General features: G+C 35.2%; 1 protein-coding gene across 1 annotated transcript; it reads left to right on the forward strand.

Moving 5' to 3' along the window:
* The first annotated feature begins 13,108 nt into the window (after nt 1–13,108).
* Nucleotides 13,109–16,063, forward strand: LOC131594996 (uncharacterized). The gene has a single exon (XM_058867208.1). The coding sequence runs from the start codon at nt 13,109–13,111 to the stop codon at nt 16,061–16,063; it is 2,955 nt and encodes a 984-aa protein (XP_058723191.1).
* The last annotated feature ends 2,188 nt before the right edge of the window (nt 16,064–18,251 follow it).

The raw sequence follows: 18,251 nt of genomic DNA on the forward strand, positions 1-18,251 counted from the left end.
TTTTTAAAGAATGAATTTTTGGAGGCTGGCCCTTTCTAGGGATAGCAGGAATATTATCTAATGGAGACTTCTTGTTTAAAGCCCAAGATTAAGACTGATTCTTGCTGAGGATAAACAAATATGGATCCTAGATTCTGCTAAGGAAGATTAATGAAGATAAGGGTGACAGAGAATGTCTATGTCTCTCATTCCAAAAGGTGTGCTCAATATGAGATTGAGACAATCTTAGCTTGTTTAAAGTCTGGTTTAAATTGGAAGACACTCACCAGGGTAGGTTGAAAGGTGAGTAAAAACCTGTTCCTATGTTTATAAGAAACCTGATGGATCCTTGTATACAAGCTCAAGAGGAAGCTGGAAATGCTTTTAAGAAGCCTGTGGGTCCTTGTACAAAGCCCAAGAGGAGGCTAATCGAGGGTCCTTGTTATAGCACAAGAGAAAGCTATGTGGTTTTGAACTTATTTTGGCTCTAAGCAAATGGGTAAGAGGTTTCACCGGGAATAATTCCTCTTGGGTGGATGTGTCCTAGTTTTTGGATTCTAAGGTTTTTGCCAAGATGTTTCACCGGGAATAATTCATCTTGGGGGTTTGAACTACAGATCTCTAATTAGGAAAGAGCCTTCACCGGGAAGACATTCTCAATCCTAGGCCATATTCCTATAATATATATAGTTTAACTGTCCTATGGTTTACACTCAGACGTAGTTCTAAACAATATATAAACAGTTTATATTTGACAGTAATTTAAATAAAGATTGTAAATTGAAAGCTATAAAGCCTAACCTGAATGGAGTGGAGGCCTTTGAAGAAGTATGTACAAAGCCTTACCAGCAATTGATGGATAACAGTTGAATATATATATATATATATATATATATATATGATAAACAATTAAAGGTTTTGAAAACAGAAGAAGTGGAGATGGACATAGGTCACATAGGTATCTAAAGAGTTTCACCGAGAATAATGCCCTTCAAATACCAGAAGAATGTTTTGAAAAACAAAAAGAAGATTTTGTAAATACAATTTTGAAAACAAACTAAGAAAAGAATAAGGTGGTGGGACTTACACTCTATTAGAGGCCCATTGAAAATGAAATACTGTTTATGAGAAACAGTTAAGAAGATGTGAGGTTCTATTGTTTGAGAACCTCGATCGTGTGTTTATTTTTCAAGTTTGAAAACAGTTTGAATTTTAACAAAAGTCAACTTAATCAGAGTAAAGATAGTGTCTATACCTAATTAAGACCTAAGTGATTAGGGTTTTTATCACTAAAATATTTATGAAATATTAGGTTTTGAAATTTTAATGAAAACATGTATTAAAATATACTTAAAACACTTAAAATAACACCATTTTAACCTAGTAAAAATATATAAAATGAATAATATTTTTTGTGATTTTTTTTTATTATTCATAATATATATATATATATATATATATATATATATATATATATATATATATATATATATATATATATATATATATATATATATATATATATTAATTAACAAGTGTGTGAAAAATGAAGTGAAAATGATTTAGTTTAATAGGTGAAATAATTGGTTAAAGTTGTGAAGAAAATAAGTGGAAAAAGTGATAAAAAATTGGTTTTGGCCCTAGGGAGGTTCGAACCCACGCCTTCATGATCACCTTTCAAAACTTAACCAACTGAGTTGCGCGCGCAGCTTGTTATTCATATGCGTCAAACTTATTATATTTAAAAACAAGCCAGAAGATTCAAATTTGCGCGCGCCATGTTCTTCTTCTTCCTCGAGCTCAAAGATTTTTAAATTTCTAACTCTTTGGTTTCTCAACTAAATGGTATGATGTAAACATCAATCTTGCTCCAAATTTCCTCACGAATCCAGATATGTAACTAACATTTATTTATATTAACTATAACTATCTAATTTCTCAAAAAACACGAAGAACATATGAACCCTAAATTTAAAATTAAATGATGAACAAGATGAATAAATGAATGATGATAGAGGGTTTTCAATCTTATGATGATGCTGAACAAGATAGTATCAAGCTTTATCACAAAGAGTACTTAAATTAAAGAGGTGGAGTTCAAAAACTTACCTCTGAAACTGAAGGTCGTACGAATGATGGAGAGCTTCTGGGCTTGTGTGAATGATCCTAAAAGCTTCCTTGGGACTCAATGATGCTAACTGAAAGCTTATTGTGACTTCAATCCTTCTGAATAGTTCTACCCGACCCCTTCGATTTGAGCTTCAAGTGAACATGGAGGATGATGAATCTGCAGTTACATATGAGCTGTGACCATCTGAACAGCTTCACTACACCCTAAGGAACGTGTCTGAATGCTTGGCCTTGCTTGAAACCTTCTGAATTGCTCTATGGACCTCCAACTGCACGAGCTCCAAAGTGAAAGCAACAATGGTGTTCCTCCACCTACAAAAGTGATCCAGGTGCTTGGATCACCTCAAATGAACCCCATTGAGATGTTAGAATGCTTACTTTCCAATGAGAAGCTCTGGTTTGAAGAAAACGATTCTTCTTGCCAAAGAACTTTGAAAAACCATAAGCATGAGAGAGAGAAGGAGAAAGCAAGGAATATGTTTGCTTTGATGTGTCTAATACTGAGGAATGCACTTGTATTTATAGGCAAATGAATGCAGAGCAATTGGATATAGTGAGCTTGCTTAGTGAGGTTAACTTGGTTCCTTAAGCATGAAGAAATTTCAAAGAATATCCAAGTGTGATCATTGCATTTTCGAGCTAGCTCCCTATCCATTGATTCCATCTGATCTTAGGGAACATTTCTGATGCAAAATAAGCTCTAATTGGTTGTTGAGAAGATTCCTTTGATGATTCATCCATTTGTCATAAATTCCCAAATGTAATCATTACATAATCAGATGTTCTTGTTTTGGGAATCTTCCTCAATCCTTATGCCACGGTGAAAATGAATGCATGGCATGTTTGCATATGTGTTATGGGTCGTGTAGCATCCATAAGTGAGGCCATATGCACAAAATTGCAAAGTTTCAAAATGATGCATGACCTATAATTTTACGGCCAACTTTGAACAAGCATAACTCCTAGCTCAAAATGATTTTGGAGAAGGTTGAGCACAATTTGGAAAGCCCTAAACATCTACTTCAAATCATTATTTTGGGGTTTCTTCAGAATCATTTGGGAAAATTGTGAAAAATGAGCCCAAAGTTGGATGAAAACTAGGTTAAAAACACTTGGAAAATTTTCTAAGTTTTTATGACCTAAAGCTTCCAAATTCCAAATCTCTTAAATGATTGATTTCTTGAAAAACGTTGCATTGTCAGATGTTGTTTTTATTTTGCAAGATCTACAACTTTCATGTTGGAAGTTTTTTGAGTTGTGTAGGTGAAATTTTGAGTTCCCACAATGCCCTCAAAAACCCTAATTCCCGACTTTTTGCTACTTGATGAATTTTCTTGAATTTCTTTGGTCAAATGACTTTAATAACAATATATTAATGATATTGATCTTTAAAAGTCATGTTTTGACCAAAAATCTTAAAAGTCAAAGGTGATCCTGTACAGTTGACTTTTTCAAATAAAGTGAGATTTTGGACTTTTGTGTGGAATCAAGATCTCCTCCTCAAATGAGTGATGTGAATGGATTATATTGAGGTAGTAGAAGTCCTTGAACCATGTATTGAGTTTTAGATCCATGTCCTGATTAAAAGTCAACTATCCAGGTGAATTAGGTCAAAAACCCTAATTGTCGACCAGATGAAATTGATGACTGTGGATCTTGAATTGGAGTGTAATGCCCAATGTATCTTGTTATATGGATCATTTGAAGATGATTTAAGCCTTTGATAGATATCCTGGAGCTTTTTAGGGTTTCCCAAATGTGATCCCTGATTATAGTCCTTGATGGGCTCAAAACCCTAGTCTGGTGACTTGAGCAATCCTAAGCTCTGATGACTGGGTGTCTAATAAATCATAGGTGAATAGCAATGAAGCTTTTGAGTCCTATGATTGTGTTAGAGACTAATCCTTCTATTGATTGATCCTTTGCCTGAGTTCTTTTGTTTATGACCATCCTTGATTAAATACTAGATGAACAAGTGACTGCTCTGGGTATTTGTTTTGATCTGATGAAAAGTTTGAAAATATGACATCTCAGGGGGTCAAAAATTAGGGTATGACAATCGCCATTTTCAATATGACCTTGCGGTTTTGTTTTTATTACAACACACCATCCTCTTTTACATGTTACAAATGAAGGATAAGGTACATAATAAACTTTCCTAACAATATTTGACATTATGAAAGGGTCATACTCTTTGTATTTCCGGTTCATCTGAATCTCAACAGTACCGTATGACTTGTCTATTTTTGTGCCTCTACTTGGATCATACCATTCACAATAAAACAAGACAACTTTATTTTCTGAATCTAAGTAATGGTAAACCAACTCGTAGATATGTTTAATAACTCCATAAAAGTTGTCTTCACCACCATCTGTAACTCCTTTTACAAATACACCACAATTTATGGTTTTTTCCCTTCGGTCCATGCCTCAGTGTGAAACTTATATCCGTTCACGAAGTATGTGTGCCAATCATTTGCGCTTTGGATAGGACCTTTTGCCAAGTTTCTCAAATGGAGTATTTCTGGAGTTAGTGGAAACACGCTAGACAATCTTTGTTTGAACCATAAGGGAAATTGAGCATGAATGACGCCGGATGTTGATTGTACACCAGTACTATCAAAATAGGCATTGTTAAATTCCCTACAAAATATACACCATAAGTTTAATAAGTTTGGTATACAGACATTGTCAACAAAGGTAAAATTTTTTGGGTAAACTTACTCCAGATATTGTTTAACTTCAATGCAGTTGATCAAGACATGGACATGTGCAGATTGCATTTCTTTCTGGGTCAACCAATGCACACCCTTCTTTCTAGAAGGTCGACCTGGAAGACCAAATACTGATAAGGTGAATTGACTCCTCTGGTTGACAATTACCGGATTCCGTATGGTTCTAGGAGTTAACATTAAGTGATTGAAATAATGACTGCAAAAATGTGATGTTTCTCGATGCAGGTAATGTGCACATATAAAACCTTCAACTCTTGCTTTATTCTTCACTGACCGCTTTGAATCACCCATGAACCTTTCAAACGGATACATCCACCTATATTGAACTGGTACACCAAGAAAAGCTTCATATGCAAGATGCACAGGTAAACGTTCCATAGAGTCAAAGAAACCAGGCGGAAATACTTGTTCCAACTTACAAAGAATGATTGCAATGTTTTGGTCCATCTTCATGATGTCTTCCACTTTTAAAGCTGAAGCACAAATATCTCTAAAAAACTGACTAATTTCAGTTAGTGGATCAAGAACATGTTTGGATAGCGAGACAGATGCAATTGGTAACAATTGTTCCATAAAAATGTGACAATCGTGACTTTTCATTCCATGCAACTTCCCAGTGTTAGGGTCAGCACACCTTGATAAATTCGATGAATACCCATCGGGCATTCTCAAATCTTTTAGCCATCGACAAACATCTTTAGCTTCTTGGGAAGTCAGAGTGAAACAAGCCTTGGGTTTTAATAACTTTCCATTCGGTAGAGGCTTCAACCCCAACTCTCTTCCCCACCAAAATCTTCAGGTTCATCATAGGTCACGTTTACACCAAAAGCATCCTCAACCATGTCACCAATCAGATTAAAGTTTTCCTCATATTCCATAGGCGACCAACTACTTGAAGCATGTGAGTTTCTAGTCTCTGGTATGTTACTAGGCAGTTCTTCACCGTTAAACGTCCAAACCTAATAATTTGCAATGAAACCCCTTCTATGAAAATGAGATGTTATTTCCTGTGGGTCACTAATTATTGGTCAACATTCACATTTAAGACAGGGACACCTAACTCCTCCTTCTCTTCGACATAATTCCTGAGCAAACGCCCAACTGATAAACCCTTCAACTCCAACTATAAAATTGGGTTTAAGTCCCATTCTTCCTGGAAATGTTCTATCGTACATCCATCTACGATAATACCGATAATATTTCATACTGCATATTTATACAATCATTGTCATTTTGAGTTAGTAATATTAATCAACTTAGTATTATTCTTAGACGTATACTAGTTAATATTTACTATTCTTAAAAATATTATTTAATAACAATACTACTAGTATTTTTAACTACACATGTTATATTGAACATATGTTAACCATAAAGTTACTATTTTATTAACTACACATTTTAAGCTACACATATTGAAAATATTATTTAATAAAAATACTACTGTTAAATATTTACTATTATTAAAAATATTACTTTTGATTCAACTATTAAACATGTACCATATAAATATATATTACATATTAAATACCATAGTTTATATAAAGATAATAAATATAATAAATATAATTTTTTATTAAATATATAATATACTCTATTTACAAAATGTAAATTTATAAGTACTACTCATATAACACCATAGTTTATAAAGATAATAAATATAATTTTTTATTAAATATATAATACACTCTATTTACAAAATGTAAATTTATAACATTTTATTTTTAAATATTTGAATAATATATTGTAAACATAACTTCTACACTCATTAAGATTAATATGTATACTATTTTTAATAATAATTTCTATTTTTAAAAACAATAAATATTTTTATCATATATATATATATATATATATATATATATATATATATATATATATATATATATATATATATATATATATGATGTATTTTTAATTATAGTTTGTTTATATTTCTATTTTTCAAAAAAATAACTTATTTTATATAAACATAAAAATTTCATAACTTATATGTATAAAAATATTCTCTTTTTAATATTTTATTTTCATAATTCATAATATAAAAGTATTATCTTTTTATTATAAACAAAAAAAATTTCATTTCTATATATGCAAAAATTAAATTTATAATAAATATTAAATTCTATATAAAAATATAATATATATTCTGTTTTTTTAAAATATAGTATAATATACCTAATAAACAAACATATCTAATAAACATATCTAATAAACAAATATATAAATATAATATATATTCTGTTTTTTAAAATATAGTATAATATTACTCATTATAATAAATAATATATATAATAAAAATTAAAAATAAAAACTTTATAATATACCTAATAAACAAACATATCTAATAAACAAATATATAAATATAATATATATTCTGTTTTTTTAAATATAGTATAATATTACTCATTATAATAAATAATATATATAATAAAAATTAAAAATTAAAACTTTATAATATACCTAATAAACAAACATATCTAATAAACATATCAAATAAACATATCTAATAAACAAACATATCCAATAAACAATACAAATTTTATTTTCAACAAACATACCTAATAAATCTATTAAAAAATATATCTAATAAATCTATTTAAAATATACTACAATAGACAAAAATAACTTACCTCTTCTTCAATCTACTCCTCCTTCTTCAATCTACTAAATCTATACAAAAAATAAATATATAATAAAATTATAAGAAAATAAACAAAATATCAAATGTAACCTTAACTACCTTTGATATAGAAAAAAAATTGGGATTGAATTGATCTTGGGAGAGAAGGATTGGATTTTAAGAGGGGATTTTGGGAGAGAAAGCTTTCTGGATTTTGGGAGAGAAAGAGTTTGCAGAAGAAAAAATGTTGTTCGTGAATGGTGGTGGAGGGAAGTGAAATGGTTAGATTAATAGACAATGTAGCGACGTGGATAGCACATCCCTATTTGCCATGTGAGATACACGTCGCAACATGGCAACGATAACATTCGTCAATGCCTCTGCCTACAAAGCTGCCACTGTGTCACTTCAGTGGAGCGTTGTTTTTTATTTCTAAAGGTAGCGACGTGTTACTTACGTCACAACCAAAATTTTTCAAAAATTTGAATATCCCCCCCATTTGAACGTTATGGATTTTAATGAATTAATTTATGTATTTAATGTAGCGACGTGTATCCCACGTCGCAACTGTTTTTCACATTACCCCATGTCTCACTTCTAATTACTTTAAGGCTGTAAAGTGGTTTAATATTAAAATATAAGTTGCGATGTTAAACTCACGTCGCAACAAGCATTTTGAAGCCACGTGTTTTCCATGTCGCTAAATATGTCGTTGGGGAGGAGTTTTCTTGTAGTGAACAAACACCAAATCAAAATCAAAATCGAACATGTGTGAAACTCATTAATAACAGGGAAGAAGTTGATGGAGAAGGAAAAAAATAGGAATGAGGAAGAAGATTAGGGAGAAGGAAGGAGACGAAGAAGGAAGAAGAAAGCAGAATGAGAAAGAGAGAAAGGGTATTTATCGTGAGAGAGAGAGAGAGTGAAGAAAATAAATAAAATGAAAGAAAATTGTTATTTTAGTTTGTATAATATTGAGGGGTAGTAATATTATAATATTAAAAGTTAAGATTTTTGTGTATAAAGACCAAAAAATCAGCATTTTAGTGATGTGGCAAAAATGGAATAAAGGGTATATTAGAGTTTTCTAGAGGTATAAATCTTCTAATATGGTAGATTGTAACAAATTGTCTAAATAATGTAGCGACAAACATCTTTACCTTTAAGGCTGAGGTCTTCTATTCAAGACTTGTAGGCCTATTTTTTATACACTTATTAGTTATTTGATAAAATAAATACTAAAACTACTTATACATAGCAAGAATCCAAGCTCTACCTTGAAAGTACATACATGATCAACTGAATTGTTCGAGACTTGTAGGACTTTTTTTTATACTTATAATTAGTTATTTGATAAAAAAAATACCAAAACTACTTATAGCTAGAATCCAAACTGTTTGTTGATGGAGACTGAATCGGGTCCCTTTCATCGTTGCATCAAAGCAGCTTCTATGTCGCCATGCACGGTGACGACGTTACCCCTCTTGTTGTAATATTTCATCTTGAGGTGGACCGTTGAGGGTACCGCCGTCATCTCAGCTAAATTTGGTCGGCCTAAGATGCATATTTACAGAGATGGGAAATTGATCACCAGAAACCTTATTATTGACTTGATGTTTCCACTCCCCCTAAGGTGACGAGCAGCTCAACGTAACCCTAAGGTTTGGTAGTGGTGTCGTTGAAGCCTTGGAGGTCGTATCCCAGCTGGGAGTACACGATGTCGACGGAACTTCCTTGATCGACCATGATTCACCAAACGTCGAAGTTATCCATTTTTGCACGGACGAGGAGAGGGTTTTGAGAATTGGGGGCTCCCCCGAGAAATTCTTCAACGTAGAACGTGATTGACTTGGACCTGCCTTTGAATTTGATGAGAGTAGGGCTCAGGTTCAAGTGGGTTTTGATCAGTTCTTCGAACTTTCTTTTGACTGATCTGGATGATAACTGATCGGTGAGGCTTCCCCCTGAGATGATCATTGCAGTGGGGAACTTCTCCCAGGGGCTAAACGCAGTAATTTTGCCAGAGGCGAGGAAATCTTCTGCCTGGGATATGCAAAGGGAAACTTAAACAAGTCCAGGGACGGGTGACCTATGTTCTTCAGCTCAAGTTTTCTCATGGACGTCTTGTCGGGGGGCATCATTTCTCTTGGTATACTATAACATGCGACACTCTCTAATCAGCATCTCGATTGCATCCTTAAGGTGGACACAATCCTCGGTTACGTGGTCATGACTTTTGTGGAACCAAAAATATTTGGTTTTTTCGACTCCAGGTTTGGTCGTTGTGGCCTTAGAGAAGCTTACCTTAAAGTCTTTAAACTAAGTATTCTGGAAATTTACAAAGATACGCTCGCGGGAAGAGATCAGTGCGGCATACTCGGTATAGCGACCTAAGGGTCCCATCTGTTTTTGCCGTTCATGAGCCATGTCATCCCTTATTTTTTCCCCAACACGCCGAGGAGGATTAAAATCTTCGTATTTCGTACCCCTCAAAATACCTTGGGTCTTTGGTCGCCGCTTGGTCGCTGCTTCTTTTTCTTCTAAACAATGTATGACTGTGCTTTGAGGAGGACAACGTCCATAGATTGGGATTTTTCGATTCCAATGGACTTTTAGAAATCACTACCAAGATTCAGTTCCCGATAGAGGAGATACCTTTTCATCTCGTTGGTGGTGGAGATTTAGATGGCATCCCGATTGGAATTATCGAGGTATGCATGCAGTGGCTCATCGGCCCCGTAAATGATAGCTTTCAGGGATGCCTCTGATTTTAGATGCTGGCGAGATGCACTGAAGTGGTTGGAGAATTGTGCCTTCATCTCTGCCCAAGAGTGGATAGAGTTTGGTGGCAGGCTCTTATACCAAATAATCGTGCATTTCCTTAGAGTAGTGGGAAAGATGCATGATTTGATAGCTCCTTGAACAATGCGATAGTTGATGTCTGGTCTCGATGTTAAGGATGTGTTCGTCAAGATCGGTCGTTCCATCGTAAAGGTCCAAGGAGGGAGTCGCTCTCGACTAGTGACGGGTGTAGTCTCGTCGAGGATGTTGATGTCTACGAGGAGGGATCTTGTCCATAACTTTATTTTTTTGCGAGGAGGAGAGGGCCTCTCCCTGCGGGGAGAGTGATCTCTCTTCCCTTGGTGTCCGCCCACACATTTTTCTCTAGCTGAGGTCATTTGATGCTAGGACGAGGAGAGACGTTAAGGAAATCATGGTACTTTCGCTCCCGTATAAGCATGACATCCTTTCGAGGTGAATGTGTGTGGTATGTGGGTCGTCGAACCCTCCGAGGAGTAGTTGGGGATCTTGTGGAAGATCAAGATCGGCGGCGTCTTTGTGGGGAAGAGCGTGACCGTTGTCTCTTCTCGAGCGTGATGATCCACTAGTTTTGTTGGAACAACAAGAGGTTCGTCTCGTTGATGGCTCAGAGGAGGGTTGCCGTGACAAGGTCAGCGTTGGCTGGCACATAAATGTCCACATAGGTGGACTGATGGTCATTTTGATGATCGTGCAGGCGTAAGGACACTTGGGTCGAGGAGGAGGCGTCTTGCACGTCCCTCGGGTCAGTTTGGATGTTGGTCACAGTAGCATCTGTGATTAGGTCGACTAGATGGTAAGGATCGTCGTTGTTGTTTTTGTTGACGTCGTTGTAGTAGTTGTTGGTGTTGCTGGCCATAACGATAGAAAGAATGATGGAGTTGATTTGATCTTATGCTAGGAGAATATCGGGAAGCAAAGATTCTCACAGACGGCGCCACTGACCGTACTTGATCAGACTGGATCGTCACTAGCCTTTAACTGTTGGACTTTGAGTGAATGGCGGGGTGTAGCAGCAAGGAACTCCGAGCCAAAGTGAGAATACGAGCGAGGGAGAGCAAGTACAGAGATTAAATGAGCATGAATGAGTTACCCGACCCTCTAGTGAAATAGGGTATTTATAGCCTCCAGCGCGGGGCCAATATTTCTCTATTTTGGGCTGGATCGTTGGAGGCCCGAAACAAAGGAAGTTGCTAGGATGCTACATCGTAGGAAAAAGTCAGCAGGTGACTCACGTTTTAGTTGAACCGTCCGTAGGATTCAGAGAGGAAGTTGACCAGATTTCCTGCTACTGGGTAACCACGTGTTCTTCGTGGAGCACGTGAAACTGAAACTCCAACGGTCAACTAAGTAAGCAAAAGCGTTTGGGCCTAGATATTGGATTGGGCTTGCTCAAACGAGTCCCGGACAATTTGTGTGGTGGTAACTTCTCAAATCATATGTAATGTTTAAAATAGTCTATTAATTATTTCCATTGCTTTTGATGTATACTCTCTCTCACAAAGTGGAATGTCCCTCTCTTTTCACACGAAAGCATCCGAACCAACTTTCTACATACAATTACTCGTCAAGAGTTAAGAAATAATTCATTGATCTTGTGGGAGACTATAATATTAGTGGTAAACACTTTGTATAGTTCAAGTCATATAGAGAAAGTGTTAAATCCAAAATTTATGTTTTATATTCAAAAAGCTTACGAGTACACCCAGATATAAGATCAATAATGCAATAAACTATTGTTGAGTGTTCAAATATTTCTATTTTTTAATAAAGAAATTGAGTATTATAAATAATGTATACTAAAAATTGTAGTTTGTTGGAATATAAAAAAACTTATAATGAAATGTCAATTTTATAAATTGAGTATTGTAAATAATGTATACTAAAAATTGATGGAGAAGTTTCATATTATAGAAATGTTATTCTCTATTAAATAAAAAGGAATTGTGGTGCTCACCAGCTCATATGCTTGTCTCACCAAACTGCTGAGTTTGTCACCCCTAGACCTTTTTTCTATTTAGTGTAAATTCCAACATATAACTATAGGACCACCATCTACTTAGTATAAATTCCAACAGCATAAAACACAAAGGTGCTGTTAATACAAACCAATAAAATGTGTATTAAGTTGGCTTATTCTTCATTTCCCAAATTAGGCAAACAACCAAACACAAGATAATGCAATGGCTTACTAACATAAAATGACTATCACAAAGTGAAACGGCAAGCAAAGTGATAATTTTGGATAAAAATAAATTTTGAACATGCATTAAAGTTTTTTTTTTTTAGTTTATAATTTATGTAGAAAAGTGAAACTAATTTTGAGTGAATTATGACACCACAACTTATTAGAAAAAATATTTTAATTAGTGTTTAGTTGATTGATAAGTTGACCATATGTTTAGTGGAATAGGTCAATGAATTGGTTCAAGCTTTTCTACATACACATTTAATTAGGATCACAATTTTTTTCATAAGACTCCTAGGTTAAAATTTTCACTGACTCAATCAAGGAAATAATAAATGAAGGAATTAGGAAATGGGACTTGTCCTTCAATTTACTTGACCTAATCAGCTTTCTGGAAACAACTACTACATCTTAGGGATATATTAGAGATTTCACTTTTTAAACAAGTTGTTGAATTGCATTATGTATGCATGTACAATCAAAAGTCTTTGTCTTCCTTCTTTGTCTTTCACAATCATGCACTTCATCACAAATTAAAATCATTCATCCACTCATTTTCTCCTTAGAAAGGACTAATAATAATTCTTTCATGGGAAGGCGGAGCAAAGGCGAAGAACGAACAAGATCTACAAGATGACAGATGAAAATGGGAAGTTGTGGAGAGGAGAATTCCATTGTGAACGAATCCTGGTATCATACTTCTCTGAACTTTTTGAAACTTATTGTCCGCTGATTGAGGAAGACGTTCTGGAGGTGGTGAAAGATAGATTAAGGCCAGAGCATATAGCACACTGCGAGGATACGTTTACGGGGGAGGAAGTCAAGGAAGCACTCTTTCAAATGCATCCACTCAAAGCTCCGGGACCGGATGGCCTCCCTTCTCTTTTCTACCAAAAGTATTGGAATATTGTAGGGCCGGAAATCACCCATTTAGCCTTGGAAGTCCTTAATAACAATATGGATCCCAGCTCCATTAACAACACCTTCATTGCCCTTATCCCCAAGTGTAAACACCCAAAAAGCCCGAAAGATTACCGACCAATAAGCCTCTGCAATGTTCTCATGAAAATCATTACAAAAACTATTGCCAATAGGATTAAGTCTTTCCTCCCTGACATTATCGATGAGGAACAAAGTGCTTTTGTAAAAGGCCGTCTCATTACCGACAATGCTCTTGTGGCTTTAGAGTGCTTCCACTGGATGAAGAAGAAAAAGAAAGGGAAGCGTGGTTTCATGGCCCTTAAGCTCGACATGTCTAAGGCGTATGATCGAGTGGAATGGGATTTTATTTTCAAAGTTCTGTACTCAATGGGTTTCCCTGAAAAGTTCGTGAAGCTGATTGTCAATTGTGTCTCCACAGTGTCCTATAAGATCCTCCTCAATGGCCAACCCACCATGAGTTTTATTCCGGGAAGAGGTCTCCGACAAGGAGATCCTCTCTCCCCATACTTATTCATACTGTGTGCTAATGTCTTTTCAGGTTTGCTTAAGAAAGGAGTGGCGGACAAGCAGATCCATGGAGTGAAGGTTGCCAGAAGTGCTCCGGTGATATCTCACCTTTTCTTTGCAGATGACAGCCTCCTATTTTCCAGAGCCAATTCCAATGAGGCTAGGAAACTTCTGGACATCCTGCATCAATACCAGACAGCCTCGGGCCAGATTGTTAATTTTGAAAAATCAGAGGCTTCCTTCAGCTCTAATGTCAGCAATGCAGATAAAGCCAACATACAAAACATAATGAGAGTCAACACGGTTCAGAGACATACGAAGTATTTGGGGATACCGCTTATTTTTGGCAGATCAAAGAAAGATATATTCAAGTTAGTGGTGGATAGAGTGCAGAAAAAAGTCAAAGGGTGGAAGGAAAAAGTCTTATCTAAAGTGGGAAAAGAGGTCCTCATTAAAGCTGTAGCTCAAGCAATCCCAAACTACATCATGGGGTGCTACAAAATGCCGGAAGCTGTTTGTCACGAGATTGAGAGCATTGTGTCAAAATTCTGGTGGGGAAGTAAGGAGGGTGAGCGTAAAATTCATTGGATGCGAAGGGAGAGAATGGCTATAGCAAAGAAAGCTGGTGGGCTGGGTTTCAGAGGATTCAGCGAGTTCAATAAAAGCTTACTGGGCAAGCATTTCTGGAGATTAATGAAGGAGGAGGGATCCCTTTTTGAAAGAGTTTTCAAGAGCAGGTACTACCCCAACCGATCCATCCAAGATAGCAAATTAGGATTTAATACTAGCTACGCTTGGAGAAGCATTTTTTCATCGCGAGAATTAGTATTAAGTGGCACAAGGTGGTGTATTGGTAATGGAGACAAGGTGGTGGCAAAGAAAGACAACTGGATTCCTACGATAGCGGGTTTTAAAGTAGTAGGACAGATGATGAATTCGGGGCCAGAAGTTAGAGTGAGCCATTTTATTGATCATGAGCTGAGCATATGGCGGACTGATTTGGTGGAAGATACTTTTGAGGCAGGCGATGCAAAACATATACTGGGAATTCCCCTTTCAAGAAGGCGTGTTGAAGACTCACAAGTATGGCACTACGAAGAATCGGGAGAATATTCTGTGAGAACAGCATACCATTTGTGCATGCAGGATAAGGCGGCGAAAGCACGTGGGCCTTCTGCTACACCTTCCCAGGAGCTTTGGAAGAAGATCTGGAATGCTCCAATTCATACCAGAATTAAACACTTTTTGTGGAGGCTTGCTAACAACATTCTTCCTACCAAAGCGAAATTGAGGCATAGAGGGGTGATTCTTGAAGAAACTTGTGGATTGTGTCAACAGGGAATCGAATCGGCTAACCATTTGTTCACTCAATGTGACTTTACTCGGCGGGCTTTCTTTGCTTCTGTTACAGGCTACCACTGCAATGGAGAGGTTGACATTAATGTTTGGTTGGTGGAATTGCTGTCAAATAGAAACGTGTTCTTTGTGCAGGTGTCGTGTTACCTTCTCCATCAAATATGGAAAGCGCGCAATCTCAAGCTCTATCAACAGAAGGAAGAGGACCCTGTTAAAGTGGCTATGGACGCTGGGGATGCTGTCATGGAGCTCAATCAACACAACCCGACGTGGTCTAAGGACAAGAGTCTTGTTAACATGGACAACCAGAGGAGATCAGATGCTGACTTTCACACTGTAAAGGTAGATGCTGGCTTAGATGACAATGCCTTGGTGACCTTTGGTTGTGTGATTTTAGACAAGGAGGAAATGCCGCTGCTGTCTCTATGCAAGAAGGAAGCTTTCAGCACCAGCCCTGGGTTAGCAGAATGCATGGCTCTACGATGGAGTATGGAAACAACCATTAAGCTAAACCTTCGCAATGTGCTCTTTCAGTCAGACGCGAAAGCAATGGTGGACTGTGTCAATGCAGTCACCAAAGATGTTTGTTTGGGTGTGGTAGCTGATGATTGCCGTAACTTATTGAAGTTCTTTACAAATGCTGATGTTATGTTTATTCCTAGGAAGTTTAATTCTGTTGCCCATGATCTAGCTCAATTAGCAAAATCAGTAGGATCAAAAACTTGGCTGGGAGCATGCCCAGTAGTGGAGGATCATTCCTCTTTGTTGTTCTCTTCTTCTTAGTAATGAATCGTATTTTCCATAAAAAAAAAGGACTAATAATAAGTTTAAATTCAACACGTTTGTTTACTATTCAAATAGCTTCTAGTCAAAATTGCGTAAAATTTATATTCAAAGTGGAGCCTACATACTTCTATTGTGGTAACAAAAAAAATTTAAAAACTTGGTATCTGCCTCCGTCACCGACTATTGCAACGAGATTAGTTTTACCTAGGGGTGGCAAACGGGCATGCCCGCGCCCGTTTAGCCCGCCCCGCAAAAGCCCGCAAATAAACGGGGCGGGGCGGGGCGGGCATAGTTGAAGATGCGGGCCTAAAATCTAGCCCCGCCCCGCAAAAAAGTGAGGGCGGGGCGGGCAAAGCCCGCGGGCATTGCACCTTTTAAGCCTAAAAACATAAAAATTTATGAAAATGCACATGCCCGCAAAAGCCCGCGTTGAAAACGGGGCGGGGCGGGGCGGTCACATTAGAGGGTGAGGGCCTAAAACCTTGGCCCGCCCCGCACTAAAGTGCGGGTAAAACGGGCATGCCCAACGGGCCGGGCCCGTTTTGCCACCCCTAGTTTTACCTCAAAATTTGTGGTGCTGATTATAACACTTTTGGAAATATTTTTATCATTTAGTGTGAAGTTTCTTTTAATTTCTTTTGAAAATTTCTTTACCCACCTCTCTATGGGGTCACCCTCAGCGAAAAACCCATTTTATCCTGCTTCGAAATGGGGTCACCCCCAGCGAAAAACCCATTTTATCCTGCTTCGAAAATGTATTTCCGAATTTTTTTTTTCTAAATTTTTCCATACTTCAGAAGTGCATTTCCGAAAAAATTCCAAAAATTAGGATTTTGACTAATTCGGAGATGAATCTCCGAAACAACAAAAAAATCTAAAAAATTTCAAAAATTAATTTTAGGATATTAATTAATTCACATATCATAAATTTGATATAATTTATGAGTAATGAATAATAATAATTATATATTTTGATATAATTTATAAGTTATGAATAATAGTTATTATATATTTTGATTCATATTTTAAAATTTAAAATAATTTTAATTAAAAAAATTAAAATAATTTCAATTAAAAAATAAGTTATAATTTTTTATTTATATATTTATAATAATTGTTATATATTTATAAAAAAAATTAAAAAAATGAGTGTTTTAATTTATATATTTATATAATAATTATAATAATTATTATATATTTATAAAAATTATTATATATTTATATAATAATTAAAAAAATTAAAAAAATGAGTGTTTTAATTTATAATAATTATTATATATTTACATATTTATATAATAATTATTATATATTTATATATTATATATTTATATATTTTACTTACAAAATTTATAATTAAGATTATATATTTATATATTTCTATTCTGATTCATAATTAAAAATGAGTTATAATTTTTTATTAAGTTTTAAAAAATTAAAAAAAGATTTTGTCTTAATTTTATTTAATGAATAAATTTTAGATTTAATTTTATATAATTCAAAATTTACTTATGAAATTAAGATGTTTTTGATTTATTTAAGTTAGTAAAGTAATTTTTAACTTTAAAATTGTTTTGGAAATTTTGATTCACCTTGATTTTATTGATTCACTTTCATTTTATTGATTGACTTTCATTTTATACCTATTAATTGTATTGGTTCACCTTGATTTTAATATTTTAATAATTATTAAATTCTTTCGGAAGTGTATATCCGAAACATTCCAAGACTAATTTGGTCTTGGAATATTTCGGATATGCATCTCCGAACACACCCCCTCTTCTAAAAAGGGGTGTTTTCGGAAATGTATCTCCGAAAACTCAAAAAAGGGTTGTTTTCAGAAATGCATCTCCGAAAATACCTTTTTTTCGTGTTTTCGGAAGTACATTTCTGAAAACACCTTTTTTTTTAATAAAAGTTCGTTTTCGAAAATGTATTTCCGAAATAAGGAGTATTTTGGTAAATTCGCCAGAGGTGGATAAGAAGGTTAGGAGGTGGGTTAAGAAATTTCCTTTCTTTTTCTCTTTTATGTTCAAATATAGTTCCTCAAAATGTACATATCTATGTTTGTTATACACAAGTAAAATATTCTCTTCGAATTAGAATTAACTCATTTTTGTTTTAACAACTTACTCTTGCAGAATTAACTCACTGTTAATACAAACCAATAAAATGTGTATTAAGTTGA

The sequence above is a fragment of the Vicia villosa genome, linkage group LG4 (genome assembly GCF_029867415.1).
Source record: "Vicia villosa cultivar HV-30 ecotype Madison, WI linkage group LG4, Vvil1.0, whole genome shotgun sequence".
NCBI lineage: Eukaryota > Viridiplantae > Streptophyta > Magnoliopsida > Fabales > Fabaceae > Vicia > Vicia villosa.